Source organism: Podarcis filfolensis, assembly GCF_964270895.1.
Source record: "Podarcis filfolensis genome assembly, chromosome: 3".
In the NCBI taxonomy this organism is placed as follows: Eukaryota; Metazoa; Chordata; class Lepidosauria; order Squamata; family Lacertidae; genus Podarcis; species Podarcis filfolensis.
The window spans coordinates 118,337,030-118,350,563 of record NC_139606.1 but is presented as its reverse complement, the minus strand read 5'-3'; the positions used below and the strand labels follow the sequence as shown (position 1 = coordinate 118,350,563).

The window sequence follows — 13,534 nt, the reverse complement described above, 5'->3', positions numbered from 1 at the left end:
AAAGCAGGGATGTAATTCTTTCTCAATTCCATCTTTTCGTAAACCGCTTTGAGGTTCTTCACAACCAAGCAGAGTATAAATTTTATGAAATAAAAATTTTAAAATCTTGGTATCCAATTAGCAGCCACATGTTAAGAACACGTGCACCTTGGATCCCAAACACCTTGCGAGTTGAGCATTTTGGCTCGCGAAAGCCGCAACCCCAGAAGTGAGTGTTCCAGTTTTCAAATGTTCTTTGGAACCCGAATGTGCGACACGACTTCTGCGACTTCCGATTGGCTGCAGGAGGTTCCTGCAGCCAATCGGAAGCCGCACCTTGGTTTTGGAATTCGAACAGACCTCTGGAATGGATTGCATTCGACTTCCAAGGTACCACTCTACTTCCAAAGTTGAATTTGTTCAGGTCAGAACTCTTTTAGAGCTGAAGGGTGGGGAAAATAAATATCGGTGTCTTATGCAAAACTGGTGCCATTCGCTAACTGTCCTGATGCATAAAAGGAAGAGGGACATGCACAAGAATGCAGAGCAGAGGTCAAGTTTCTGCTTAAAAGAATTTGTCAACATCTCAAAAACTTTCCGTGTTCCTTTCCACTTCCATTGAGTTTTTTCTCTCTCTCTATCTTTTACCCCTCACAGGGGACCCCGTCTCTGCTTATCAGTCATACAGCACAAGCCTTGGGCTGGTGATATGCTGTCTGTCTCTCTCATAGTAATGCATAAATATCTCTTCAAAGACCCAGCCGAGCACTCTCTGACGCCTGCAAAAGTTTATCTCCCCATGAACCCGCAGCTCCGGCTTGACATCAATAGCACTTTGGTGACGCGGGTCTGGAAGGCGTTAGGAGCCGCCTTGGTGTTGGACAGACAGCAGGAGCTGTTGACAGGGGGCCGGCAGCTGTGAATTAGATGCAGCCGCATCTATAAAAAGACCGGCAGGTCTATTCTTAGCCCCCTTCCCAAAGCACCCAGGAATGGTGTGTGAGCGCACCTTTCCCCTCTGCACATGACACAGTTGTTGCAAACAAACCTCCCTCAACCTGCTCCCTTGCAGATGTTCTGGACTGTCACAGCCTTCGATGCTTGAGATCCATAATGTAAGCCACTTTCAAGTTCTTTGGAGGAGGCGAACGTAAGAGCCCACTAAAAACCTGGCTGCTGGATCAGGCAATCTAGTCGAGCAACTAGGCACAGGTTAATTCTGTGTCCAAGGCAGCTGTCTACCAGCTCCATCTGGTATGCAGGCTGAGACCCTACCTGCCCGCAGACTGTCTCGCCAAAGTGGTGCATGCTCTAGTTATCTCCTGCTTGGACTACTGCAATGCGCTCTCCGTGGGGCTACCTTTGAAGGTGACCCAGAAACTACAATTAATCCAGAATGCGGCAGCTAGACTGGTGACTGGGAGTGGCCACCATATAACACTGGTCCTGAAAGACCCTCATTGACTCCCAGTACGTTTCCGAGCACAATTCAAAGTGTTGGTGCTGACTTTTAAATCCTAAACGGCCTCGGCCCAGTAGACCTGAAGGAGCGTCTCCACCCCCATCATTCAGCCTGGATACTGAGGTCCAATGCCGAAGGCCTTCTGGAGGTTCCCTTCCTGTGAGAAGTGAGGTTACAGGGAACCAGGCAGAGGGCCTTCTTGGTAGTGGCACCCGCCCTGCGGAATGCCCTCCCATCAGATGTCAAGGAAATAAACAACTACAGTCATACCTCTTGTTACATTTGCTTCAGGTTAAATCTTTTCAGGTTGTGTCCCGTGGTGACCCGGAAGTACCGGAAAGGGTTACTTCCGGGTTTCGCCGCTCGTGCATGCGCAGACGCTCAAAATGACGTCACGCGCATGCGCAGAAGCGGTGAATCGCAACCTGCGCAGATGCGGGTTGCGTTCTGCTCATGTTTCCACTGTATCTGACTTTTAGAAGACATCTGAAGGCAGCCCTGTTTAGGGAAGTTTTTAATGTTTGATGTTTTATCGTGTTTTTAATCATCTGTTGGGAGCCTCCCAGAGTGCCTTAAGCTGGAACTGGGGGCAACTTCTGCTATGTGAGTGTCTCACCTCAGATCCAAAACTACTGAGCCATAGCCCATCCCTGGAGAGGAGCAGCAAGGAAAGATGTCTATTGGACATAGACTCCACCAACCACTAGAAACCAAAGAACCACCAAGAGTAGACATGTTCTCCCTGGGTATCCAGCTCAACTGTTCATGCAGATGTGACACAGGGAGATAATGTTGGTTACTGTTGGAGCAATTCATCTCTTACCTGCTGCTGACTTTGCTCCTCAAGGTTGAGCTTGACCTCCAGAGACTGACGAGCTTCCAGGAAGGCTTTGCGGTGCTTACGATCGGCCATGTAGTACGACATGATGCCCACACAGATGGTACACAGGTAGATGGCAACATTGGACAAGATCTTGAACGTGAGAAAGAGAGAGGTGGTAAGTCAATCTGCAGAAGATGGGAGACCATTTCTTTGCTCCAGGAGAGGCAGGTATGGAAGACGAGAGCAACCAGGCTCCTGTCGCACCTATGCATAAGAGGTCACCATTGGTCAGTACTGCACTGCAGCCCTCCAGATGTTTGGACCACAACTCCTTTCAGCCCCAGATAGGAGTTGGTAGTCTTCATATAAATTAATACTCTTTTTTGATAACCAGATCCCTAAATATTTTAACTTATTTTTAATTTCTAAACCCATCAGTTGTTGGAGTTCTTTATTTTCATCTGCACTTAAATTTTTAGTTAATAATTTGGTTTTTTGGTAGTTTACCTTTAGTCCTGCCATTTCTCCATATGTCTTAATTAATTCTAACGCCACTGGAAGACTTTCGGTTCTTGTGTTGTTATTATTAAGTCGTCCGCAAATGCTCTAACTTTATAGGATTTTTTCCCAATTACAATTATTTTGTCTTCCTTTCAAAAGGATTTCCAGAACTAGTATAAATAATAAGGGTGATAAGGGACAGTCCTGCCTTGTCCCCTTGGTGATTGGAAAACTTTCAGTCAAATTTCCGTTTATTTTTAACCTTGCTCTTTGCTGGTAATATATTTCTGCTATAGCCTTTCCCATTCTTCCTCTAATTCCCATTATTTCAATTTGTTTTTTCATAAAGTGCTGTCCTGTTCCTGCTGAGAATGTGGAGAAACCGACGTATAAAACTGTTCTGCTACTGCGCAGAATCTGCCTGTACCACGCATCTCCAAACTTGGCCCTCCAGATGTTTTGGGACTACAACTCCCATCATCCCTAGCTAACAGGACCAGTGGTCAGGGATGATGGGAATTGTAGTCCCAAAACATATGGAGGGCCGAGTTTTTGGGTACCTGGCCTACACCAACAAGGGAAGCTTTGTGGAGCACGGAGAGAAGCTGGGGCACCTGCAAATCAAAGCTGCTGTTAAAGGCAGAGGAGCAAGAGCTGACAAAAACATTGGCAACCCTCCCAGGCCCACCACTCCTGGTAAAGTATGTGTGGGTGTCCCGGCTGTTCCCAGAACACAAAGCACCGTATTTTTTGCTCTATAAGACGCACTAGACCACAAGACGCACCTAGTTTTTGGAGGAGGAAAACAAGAAAAAATATATTCTGAATCTCAGAGGCCAGAACAGCAACTACACAGTGAAAGCAGCGATCCCTCTTGCTGTTCTGGCTTCTGTGATAGCTGCACAGCCTGCATTCGCTCCATAAGACGCACACACATTTCCCCTTACTTTTTAGGAGGGAAAAAGTGAGTCTTATAGAGCAAAAAATACGGTATTTCCACTCCCGGTCTTGCCTGGCAGCCCTTTCAGATGCCTCTCACATGACCTTGCTAATTACAACTGGCTAAGGTGTTTTGGAAAAGAAAAAAGAAAAAACCTGCCAGGTCTCTAAGCACCTGTGTGTCGAGGGGCCTGAGGGAGGTACCTGGGGAGAGCGATTTCTTAAATGGAGCTTTGCATCTGATGGCCTTTGCAGCAAACAGTTTCTTGCCTTCCGTAGAGAAGCCAGATCGTGCCTGGGCTCAGATGCTACAGAGATGCCTAATTTTAAAATATTGCACACAGATGCTGGAGTGGAGGGGACACCGGTCTGACTTGGTGTGAAACAGTTGTGCATGTCCCCGACGTTGGAATACAGTGGTACCTCAGGTTACAGACGCTTCAGGTTACAGACTCCGCTAACCCAGAAATAGTACCTCAGGTTAAGAACTTTGCTTCAGGATGAGAACAGAAATCGCGCAGCAGTGGCGCGGCGGCAGCAGGAGGCCCCATTAGCTAAAGTGGTGCTTCAGGTTAAGAACAGTTTCAGGTTAAGAATGGACCTCCGGAACCAATTAAGTTCTTAACCAGAGGTACCACTGTATAGGAATCTGCCTTATACCACATCAGTCCATGTGAACCCACCACTCTTTTGTCTCCCCTTTCAGATGCTTCCCGGACTTCACTCATCATGTCAAGGTCTCCTTGAGCGCTTTGATCGGGGGGACAAGAGTCCGTCCGAAGCACCAACTTCCTTTCGGAGCCAGGTATCGCCACCCACAGAAATTCTGTGGAGGGGTCCGTCCCTTTGGAGCTGGGTTCAGCAACATGTGGCCCATGGGCCAGATGCGTCCCATGAAGACTGTTTTACTGGCCCACAAGCCGCCCCCAAACTGAGCCACCCGCTCGGCGAGTCCCCATGTGCTGTGCTAAACCAGCACAGCGTGGGGGGACTCACTGAGCGGTGCCAGAAATCACGTCTGCGCACGCGCAGATACAGGAAATCGCTTCTGCGCATGCCCAGACACCGGAAATCGCTTCTGCGCAGGCATGAATTTCCGGCATCGCGCTGCGCTGGTCCAGTCCACGAACAATCTCCGCGGGAGTGAACCAGCCCATGGCTGGTAAGCTTTGCTGATCCCTGGTTTGGAGATTTCTAGCTTGCACTGTGCCTTCTTCTGGTGGTGTGCAGTGTGACATCACCTCCAGAGCATCCTTCTCTGTCCTTCCAGTTGTTGTTGTTGTTTAGTCATTTAGTCGTTTAGTCGTGTCCGACTCTTCGTGACCCCCTGGACCAGAGCACGCCAGGCACTCCTGTCTTCCCCTGCCTCCTGCAGTTTGGAAGTTCTTTATGGTCCTGCAGTTCTTTATGGTCCAGCTCTCATTTCCATACATCACGACTGGGAAAACCATAACTATGGTTTTCCCAGTAGTCTTTCCAGTAGCATTTATATTTTATTATTATGCGTGTCTTGGTCCTTTATGAAAAAGAATTTAGAAATAATGGGCATAGGTACAAATTTTCTAAGGAGTACAGAGGCAATTTACGAAGAACAAAATGCGGAACTTATAATAAATTATATTATATAATTTATATAATATAATTCATATAATAAATTATATAAATTATATAATATATAAGTATAGATTAACAGAGAGCTTCGAAATCACAAAGGGTACAAGACAGGGCTGCCCTTTGTCACCTCTGTTATTTATATCAATATTGGAAGTACTACTTATAAGTGAGACAGAAAGAATTACAGGGATAAAGTGTGGCAAAAAATAATATAAGGTTAAAGCCTTCACCGACGATATAGTCTTGACAGTACAGGAACCTATAGCATTAAAAGTAACTGAAGAATTTGGAATGTTGGCAGGATTGAAAATTAATAAGGGTAAAACAAAAATGATGGTGAAAAACATGAGCGTGGAACAAACAGGTCAGCTGCAAAGTAAAACGAAAATAACAGTGGTAAAGAAAATAAAACATTTGGGGGTCTGGCTCTCCCCGAAAAAAACAAACCTATTCAAGGACAATTATAAAACAACATGGAAAGAAACAAGGACAAAATTGGAAATATGGGACAGATTGAAACTGTCCTTCTGGGGGAAAACAAAACAAAAGCAAAGCAAAACACTAACCTGTATTCCCCCACCTCCTCCCACAGACACATTTAAAGTAGCACATAGTGCTAGTTTGGATACAAACCCATGTCTCCTCATAAATAAATATCATTGCATTCAGTGCGACTTATTCCCAGGTGAGTGGGTTTAGGGGTGCAGGTTTAATTACCTGCCTTGGAAATACCGTAAGACAGAAATTCAAACAAACATACATGCTACCAGCGCATGGAAATGGGTGGCGACAGGGAGAAGGGGCAATACTTTGTCAGTAAGAGGAAAGAGAACAAGGGAAAAGAACTCCTAAGTATTATGCAAAAGCTGCATTTAACATTTTAAGGTAGAAAATTGTGGGATAAAAGCTTTTCAACCTCTTCAGTAATCTTTTATCACTCTGGGATGAAACACGCAGTAAGAAGCAGTAGAACTGGCAGTAATGAAACTGTGAGGGTCTAAATTACTACTGCTGAACATTATTATATCCAGAGATGAGTGTCCTCACTGGTCGTCTTCATCCCCACCAGGTTTTCGTTCTGCCCGCTATATCAGTGCCGTCCCCTAAGACCAAGCTCTCCAGTTCTTTGGTTTGGAGACTTCTAGCTTTAGCACATAAACACTTCCATGCGCTCTCTCTCTCTTTTCAAGTGTCTTTGGCACTTGCGTTTTCACCTGTGCTGCTTTGTTCCGTCTGAATCGCTGCCCTGTGCCTCTGCACTCATAATACCAAGTTCTACCCCTCTATATTTAAAATTGCCACAAACGCATTTGCCTTTATATTCACCCCAGAGGGAGGATTTTTCCAAACCAGACTCTCCTCGGCTCCTGTCGGCTTTGTCATGGACCATCAGTTTGAAAGCTTCTCTGCCACCTTTTTAAAATATAATAATAATAATAATAATAATAATAATAATAATAATAATAATAATTTATTATTTATACTCTGCCCATCTGGCTGGATTTCCCAAGCCACTCTGGGCAGCTTCCAACAAAGTATTAAAATACAGTGGTACCTCAGGTTAAGAATTTAATTCGTTCTGGAGGTCTGTTCTTAACCTGAAATTGTTCTTAACCTGAAGCACCACTTTAGCTAATGGGGCCTCCCGCTGCCATTGCACTGCCGGAGCACAATTTCTGTTCTCATCCTGAAGCAAAGTTCTTAACCCGAGGTAATATTTCTGGATTAGCAGAGTCTGTAACCTGAAGCGTATGTAACCTGAAGCGTATGTAACCCGAGGTACCACTGTACAGTGGTCTGTTAAACATTAAAAGCTTCCCTGAACAGGGCTGCCTTCAGATGTCTTCTAAATGTCTGGTAGTTGTTGTTCTCTTTGACATCTGCTGGGAGGGCGTTACACAGGGCTGGTGCCACTACCGAGAAGGCCCTCTGCCTGGTTCCCTGTAACCTAACTTCTTGCAATGAGGGAACCGCCAGAAGGCCCTCGGCGCTGGACCTCAGTGTCTAGGCAGAACAATGGGGGTGGAGACACTCCTCCAGGTATACTGGACCGAGGCCATTTAGGGCTTTAAAGGTCAGCACCAACACTTTGAATTGTGCTCGGAAACGTACTGGGAGCCAATGTAGATCTTTCAAGACCGGTGTTATGTGGTCTCGGCAGCCGCTCCCAGTCACCAGTCTAGCTGCCACATTCTGGATTAATTGTAGTTTCCGGGTCACCTTCAAAGGTAGCCCCACGCAGAGCACATTGCAGTAGTCCAAGCGAGAGATAACTAGAGCATGCACCACTCTGGCGAGACAGTCCATGGGCAGATAGTGTCTCTGCCTGCGTACCAGATGGAGCAGGTAAACAGGTGCCCTGGACACAGAATTGACCTGTGCCTCCATGGACAGCTGTGAGTCCAAAATGACTTTTATTTTAAGAACCAATGGTCTGGGTTCATCCCAGTTCAAGTGGGGCCTGTCTCTTTCGTACAGGCCCAGTTTGTCCCAAAATGTTCCCCCAGGGTGCCTAGCAAATCCAAACCCCTCCTTGGTACGCTATTCATGCATTAACACTGCAAAGCTGCCCCTATGCCTGGAATCCGTAGCGTTTCAGAGAAAGCTATCCAGGAAGGTCCTAGCTTTCAACGTCCTCCCTAGCAGCCTAAACTTTCCTTCCATCGTCTCACAACAAAATTTCCCTATGTCCTTGGTGCTGGCATGTACCATGGCCACTGGTTCCATCCCAGCACTATCTACAGACTATTTAGACAATAAGACACACCGCAGGCATGCAAATAACTCTGCAGTCTGCACACCCATCACCCCCCCTCCCCGGCAAGCAATCTATGTTCCTTATGATCATATCGCCAGTTGATGTTTTATTATGTTTTTATTATCGTGCTGTCAATGACAAACCTAGACAGCATCTTAAAAAGCAGAGACATCACCTTGCCGACCAAGGTCTGTATAGTTAAAGCTATGGTTTTCCCAGTAGTGATGTATGGAAGTGAGAGCTGGACCATAAAGAAGGCTGATCGCCGAAGAATTGATGCTTTTGAATTATGGTGCTAGAGGAGACTCTTGAGAGTCCCATGGACTGCAAGAAGATGAAACCGATCCATTCGGAAGGAAATCAGCCCTGAGTGCTCACTGGAAGGACAGATCCTGAAGCTGAGGCTCCAAGACTTTGGCCACCTCATGAGAAGAGAAGACTCCCTGGAAAAGACCCTGATGTTGGGAAAGATGGAGGGCACAAGGAGAAGGGGACGGCAGAGGACGAGATGGTGGGACAGTGTTCTGGAAGCTACCAGCATGAGTTTGACCCAACTGCGGGAGGCAGTGGAAGACAGGAGTGCCTGGCATGCTCTGGTCCAGGGGGTCACAAAGAGTCGGACATGACTAAACGAGTAAACAACAACAACCATTATTATGCTGTAAGCCACACAGAGTGTTGGGGAAACCCAGTCGGATGGGCAAGATATAAATTATTTTTTTAAAAAATATTATTATTATTATTATTATTATTATTATTATTATTATTATTATTAGCATCCCTCCTCCACCATTCCTCACAAACATGCATCCATCACCTTCAATGTTCCCAAGCACTCCTCTACAGAGAGCAAAAGGCCACTAAGAACTGTGATTTTACTTTTTGGAGTTTGTAATGCAACATTCACTTTAAAAATGACAGTGCTCATTTTAAGTAACTGGAAAAATCTATCTACCTTATTTTATGTCATCCTCTTTTATTCCACTGTACACATTTGGATAACGCATGTTTTCTACTTTGTCTCCTTTAACTCTCTGTGCTGTTCCGTCAACCATAATAATAAAGATTTGATTCGATTCCTCTCTTACATGCCTTTTCTTCGAACCAAAATCCCCCAAATACTGCAACCCTTTCTGCAACTTCTGGGGAAGTCGCTCCTCCTCTTGATGACTTCTGGTTTCCTTTTTCTGAACCTTTTCCAGATCTACAATATCCTTTTTGACCCAGCCTGGGTGCTCTTTAGATATTTCGGACTACAGTTCCCATGAGCTCCATCTCACTCCCTCTCTTGCGCAGACCCACATACTTTAACTCGGGCCGCCAAAGCTTTGTTTATCCAGTTATACAAACTTTTGTTTTATTTTTTTTAAAAGCTATTTTATGAGTTTTGCATTAAGCACGTCTTCTCGGGGGTTGCTGGGAGACAGTAAACACAACATCTCGTTTATCTTTCAAATATCACTGCATTTGAATTGCTGGTTGCCGTTTCTTAAAAATGAAATAAAAACCCACACTATTCTCAGGCCACACTATTTAACTTCCTACTTCCTCCAAAAAGAATTATCCCTGTAACTCAAGGACCAGCAAGGAGGCTAGAATCAGAGGCAGCGTCAACTTCAGAGCAAGTAAAAGATGACATGGTAGAAATTTATAAAACCATGCATCGCAATCCAATGGAAGAAGGCTGGAAGATTCAGGACAGATGGGGGGAAAAGACCGCTTTACGCAGTGCGTTGTTAAACTATGGAACTCCCTGCCACAGGAGGCAGTTGGTGGTCACCAAGTTGGATGCCTTTAAAAGAGGATTAAACAAATTAATGGAAGGGAGCATTGTCGGTGACTACTAGCCACCTGTTGGAAGCTTTTAATGTTTGATGCATTACTGTATTTAAATATTTTGTTGGAAGCCGCCCAGAGTGGCTGGGGAAGCCCAGCCAGATGGGTGGGGTATAAATAATAATTTATTTTTATTTATTTATTTATTTATTATTATTATTATTATTATTATTATTATTCCACGGTGCAGGATACTCAGCTATTGCTCTGGCACACAAGCAGGCAGATTCCTCTGTTTATTAAGATTTACTGTTGTTGTTGTTGTTGTTTAGTCGTGTCCGACTCTTTGTGACCCCCGGACCAGAGCACGCCAGGCCCTCCTGTCTTCCACTGCCTCCCGCAATTTGGTCAAACTCATGCTGGTAGCTTCGAGAACACTGTCCCACCATCTCGTCCTCTGTCGTCCCCTTCTCCTTGTACCCTCCATCTTTCCCAACATCAGGGTCTTTTCCAGGGAGTCTTCTCTTCTCATGAGGTGGCCAAAGTATTGGAGCCTCAGTTTCAGGATCTGTCCTTCCAGTGAGCACTCAGGGCTGATTTCCTTCAGAATGGAGAGGTTTGATCTTCTTGCAGTCTATGGGACTCTCAAGAGTCTCCTCCAGCACCATAATTCAAAAGCATCAATTCTTCGGCGATCAGCCTTCTTTATGGTCCAGCTCTCACTTCCATACATCACTACTGGGAAGACCATACCTTTTACTATACGGACCTTTGTTGGCAAGGTGATGTCTCTACTTTTTAAGATGCTGTCTTAATTTACTGTTACTGCCCTTTATTATTTCTATCTTGCTCTTGTATCCTACAGAAAGTACCCAGGGCAGATTACAAGAATTATGTTCCTAGCAACTGATATTCGGAGATACACTGTCTCTGAACATGGAGCCTCTCCATAAGGTCCCCATTACTAATACCAACTTGTATATATTTCTTTTAATCCTCCCCACAACTCCCTCCCCACACTCTTTGTGTGTCTGTCTTTTTCTCCTCCTTTTCCTCCTCCTTGATTGCAAATCACCAGGCAAAGTTTCTCGTCAATATTTACCTGGTGCAAAGCGCAGCGGAGCTCGGGAAACAACGGTTAAAACAACTGAACCACTGTCAAACAGCGGGCATGCAAATTGAGCCAGCGTGGTTACAGCGGTGAGAATGTCAGGCCAGGACCCAGGAGAGCAGGGTTCGAATCCCCCACTCAGCCGCGGACAAAGCTCACAGGGTGGGCCTTCGGCCGCTCACGGCCTCTGAACCTGACCCGCCTCGCAGGGTTGTCCTGGGAATTAAACGAGGAGGGGCAGAACCATGCGCTCCACCTGTGGGTGGGGGAGGTGGGATACGAATGCAATAAACATTCAGGGCAGTTGTTTACCAGCTCCATCTGGTACATAGACTGAGACCCTATCTGCCTGCGGACTGCCTCGCCAGATTGGTGCATGCTCTGGTTATCTCCCGCTTGGACTACTGCAATGCGCTCTACGTGGGGCTACCTTTGAAGGTGACCCGGAAACTACAACTAATCCAGAATGCGGCAGCCAGACTGGTGACTGGGAGTGGCCGCCGAGACCACATAACACCGGTCTTGAAAGACCTACATTGGCTCCCAGTACGTTTCCGAGCACAATTCAAAGTGTTGGTGCTGACCTTTAAAGCACTAAACGGCCTCGGTCCAGTATATCTGAAGGAGCGTCTCCACCCCATCGTTCTACCCGGACACTGAGGTCCAGGACCGAGGGCCTTCTGGCGGTTCCCTCACTGCGAGAAGCCAAGTTACAGGGAACCAGGCAGAGGGCCTTCTCGGTAGTGGCGCCCACCCTGTGGAACACCCTCCCACCAGATGTCAAAGAGAACAACTACCAGACTTTTAGAAGACATCTGAAGGCAGCCCTGTTTAGGGAAGCTTTTAACATTTGATGTATTACAGTATTTTAATATTTTTTTTGGAAGCTGCCCAGAGTGGCTGGGGAAGCCCAGCCAGATGGACGGGGTAGAAATAATAAATTATTATTATTATTATTATTATTATTATTATTATTATTATTATTAACCAGGGGTCAGCAAACTTACCGCGCCTCGGGCCGGTGTCTCCAGCGGCGGGCCGGAGGGAGGGGAGCGCGTGCCCATACGCATGAACACACTCTATTTCCGGCACACTTCTGGGTCGGAGGAGCACCGGAAATAGCTTGTGCACATGTGCATGGGCCTCCTCCGACCCGGAAGTGCACCGGAAATAACACTTGCGCATGCGCAAATAACGCTTGCGCATGTGCACAAGCCATTTCCGATGCTCCTTCAACCTGAAAGTGGGCAGCCGTGCAGCACAGCACCGGTAAGAGTGGGGGGTTACCACAGGCCGGATAAACGAGTCCCTCAGGCCTTATCCAGCCCGCGGGCCTTAGTTTGGGGACCCCTGCGATAAACAATATAAATTCAATGCAATGGAACACCACACAAGGGTGGAAAAAAGGACGAGGATAAAAGCTGCGCCTGCTGTCACAGAATCATAGAATTGTAGAGTTGGAAGGGACCCAACGGTCATCTAGTCCAACCCCCCCCCCGAAATGCAGAAATCTCAGCTAAAGCATCCCTGACAGGTGGCCATCCATCCTCTGCTTAGAAACCTCCAAGGAAGGATCCGTTCCACTGTCAAACAGCTCTTACGGCCACAAAGCCTTTCCAGCGAAGGAAAAGGCGGCAGCTTTGCAGCAGGGAAGCTAAACAGTAGAATATCTGGCGGGGTTGGGGAAAAGGAGGATAATAAATTGAAATTGAAATTGAAATTGAAATACTTTGTTGTCACTTGTACAACTTGTATGCAGTGAGATTACATGAGCACCCCCCACTCAGCTCTCTTACTCTTAATTCCCTTTGTTTACTGACGCACACCCACCAAACCCGAAAATCAGTTGCCCTGTTGTTATCTTTTCATTCAACAGTCTAACAGCCCAGGGATAGAAGCTGTTATTTACCCTGTTGGTGCGACTAATCATACTTCTATATTTTTTGCCCGAGGGCAGGAGATCAAGAAAGTGCCAGCCAGAGTGTGAATAATCATCCCTGAGAATTTTCCTCACTCTCCTGAGGCAACGTTCTTCCGCTATTTCATCCAGCAGATTCACGGGACAGCCCATAATATCTTGCGCTATATTCGCCACCCTCTGTAGGCACTTCCTATCAGATGATGTCAAACCAGCTTACCACACCGTGATGCAGTATGAAAGGACACTTTCTATTGTGGACTGGTAGAAGGAGACCATCAAATGTTGATTGACATCGTTCTTTCGCAATACTCTGAGATGGAGTCTCTGTTGGGCTCTCTTAACCACTTGGGTTGTATTGATTTTCCAAGTAAGGTCTTCACTAAGATAAACTCCTAGGAATTTAAAGGAAGAGACTCTCTCCACACAGCCCTCCCCGGGGCTAGTCCTCCTCTCTTCCTCCGAAAGTCCAACACCATCTCATTTTTCTTGCTGATATTAAGGTGCAAGTTGTTCCCTAGGCACGATGTAGATATTTTTTGGACCTCCCCTCTATACGCTGATCTGTCTCCACCTGTTATTAAACCCATTATGGTGGTGTCATCTGCAAACTTAATAACTGCAGTAGACGGGTCAGATGACACACAATCGTA

At 46.1% G+C, this 13,534-nt stretch overlaps 1 protein-coding gene across 1 annotated transcript in view; it reads right to left on the bottom strand.

Annotated features, from left to right (window-relative positions):
* ADCY3 (adenylate cyclase 3) overlaps positions 1–13,534 on the bottom strand; it is a 106,060-nt gene that overhangs the window by 76,032 nt on the left and 16,494 nt on the right. The window contains exon 3 of the mRNA XM_083604961.1: positions 2,265–2,414. Within this exon, the coding sequence (XP_083461087.1) occupies positions 2,265–2,414 (150 nt within the window). The remainder of the gene's footprint in view (positions 1–2,264; positions 2,415–13,534) is intronic.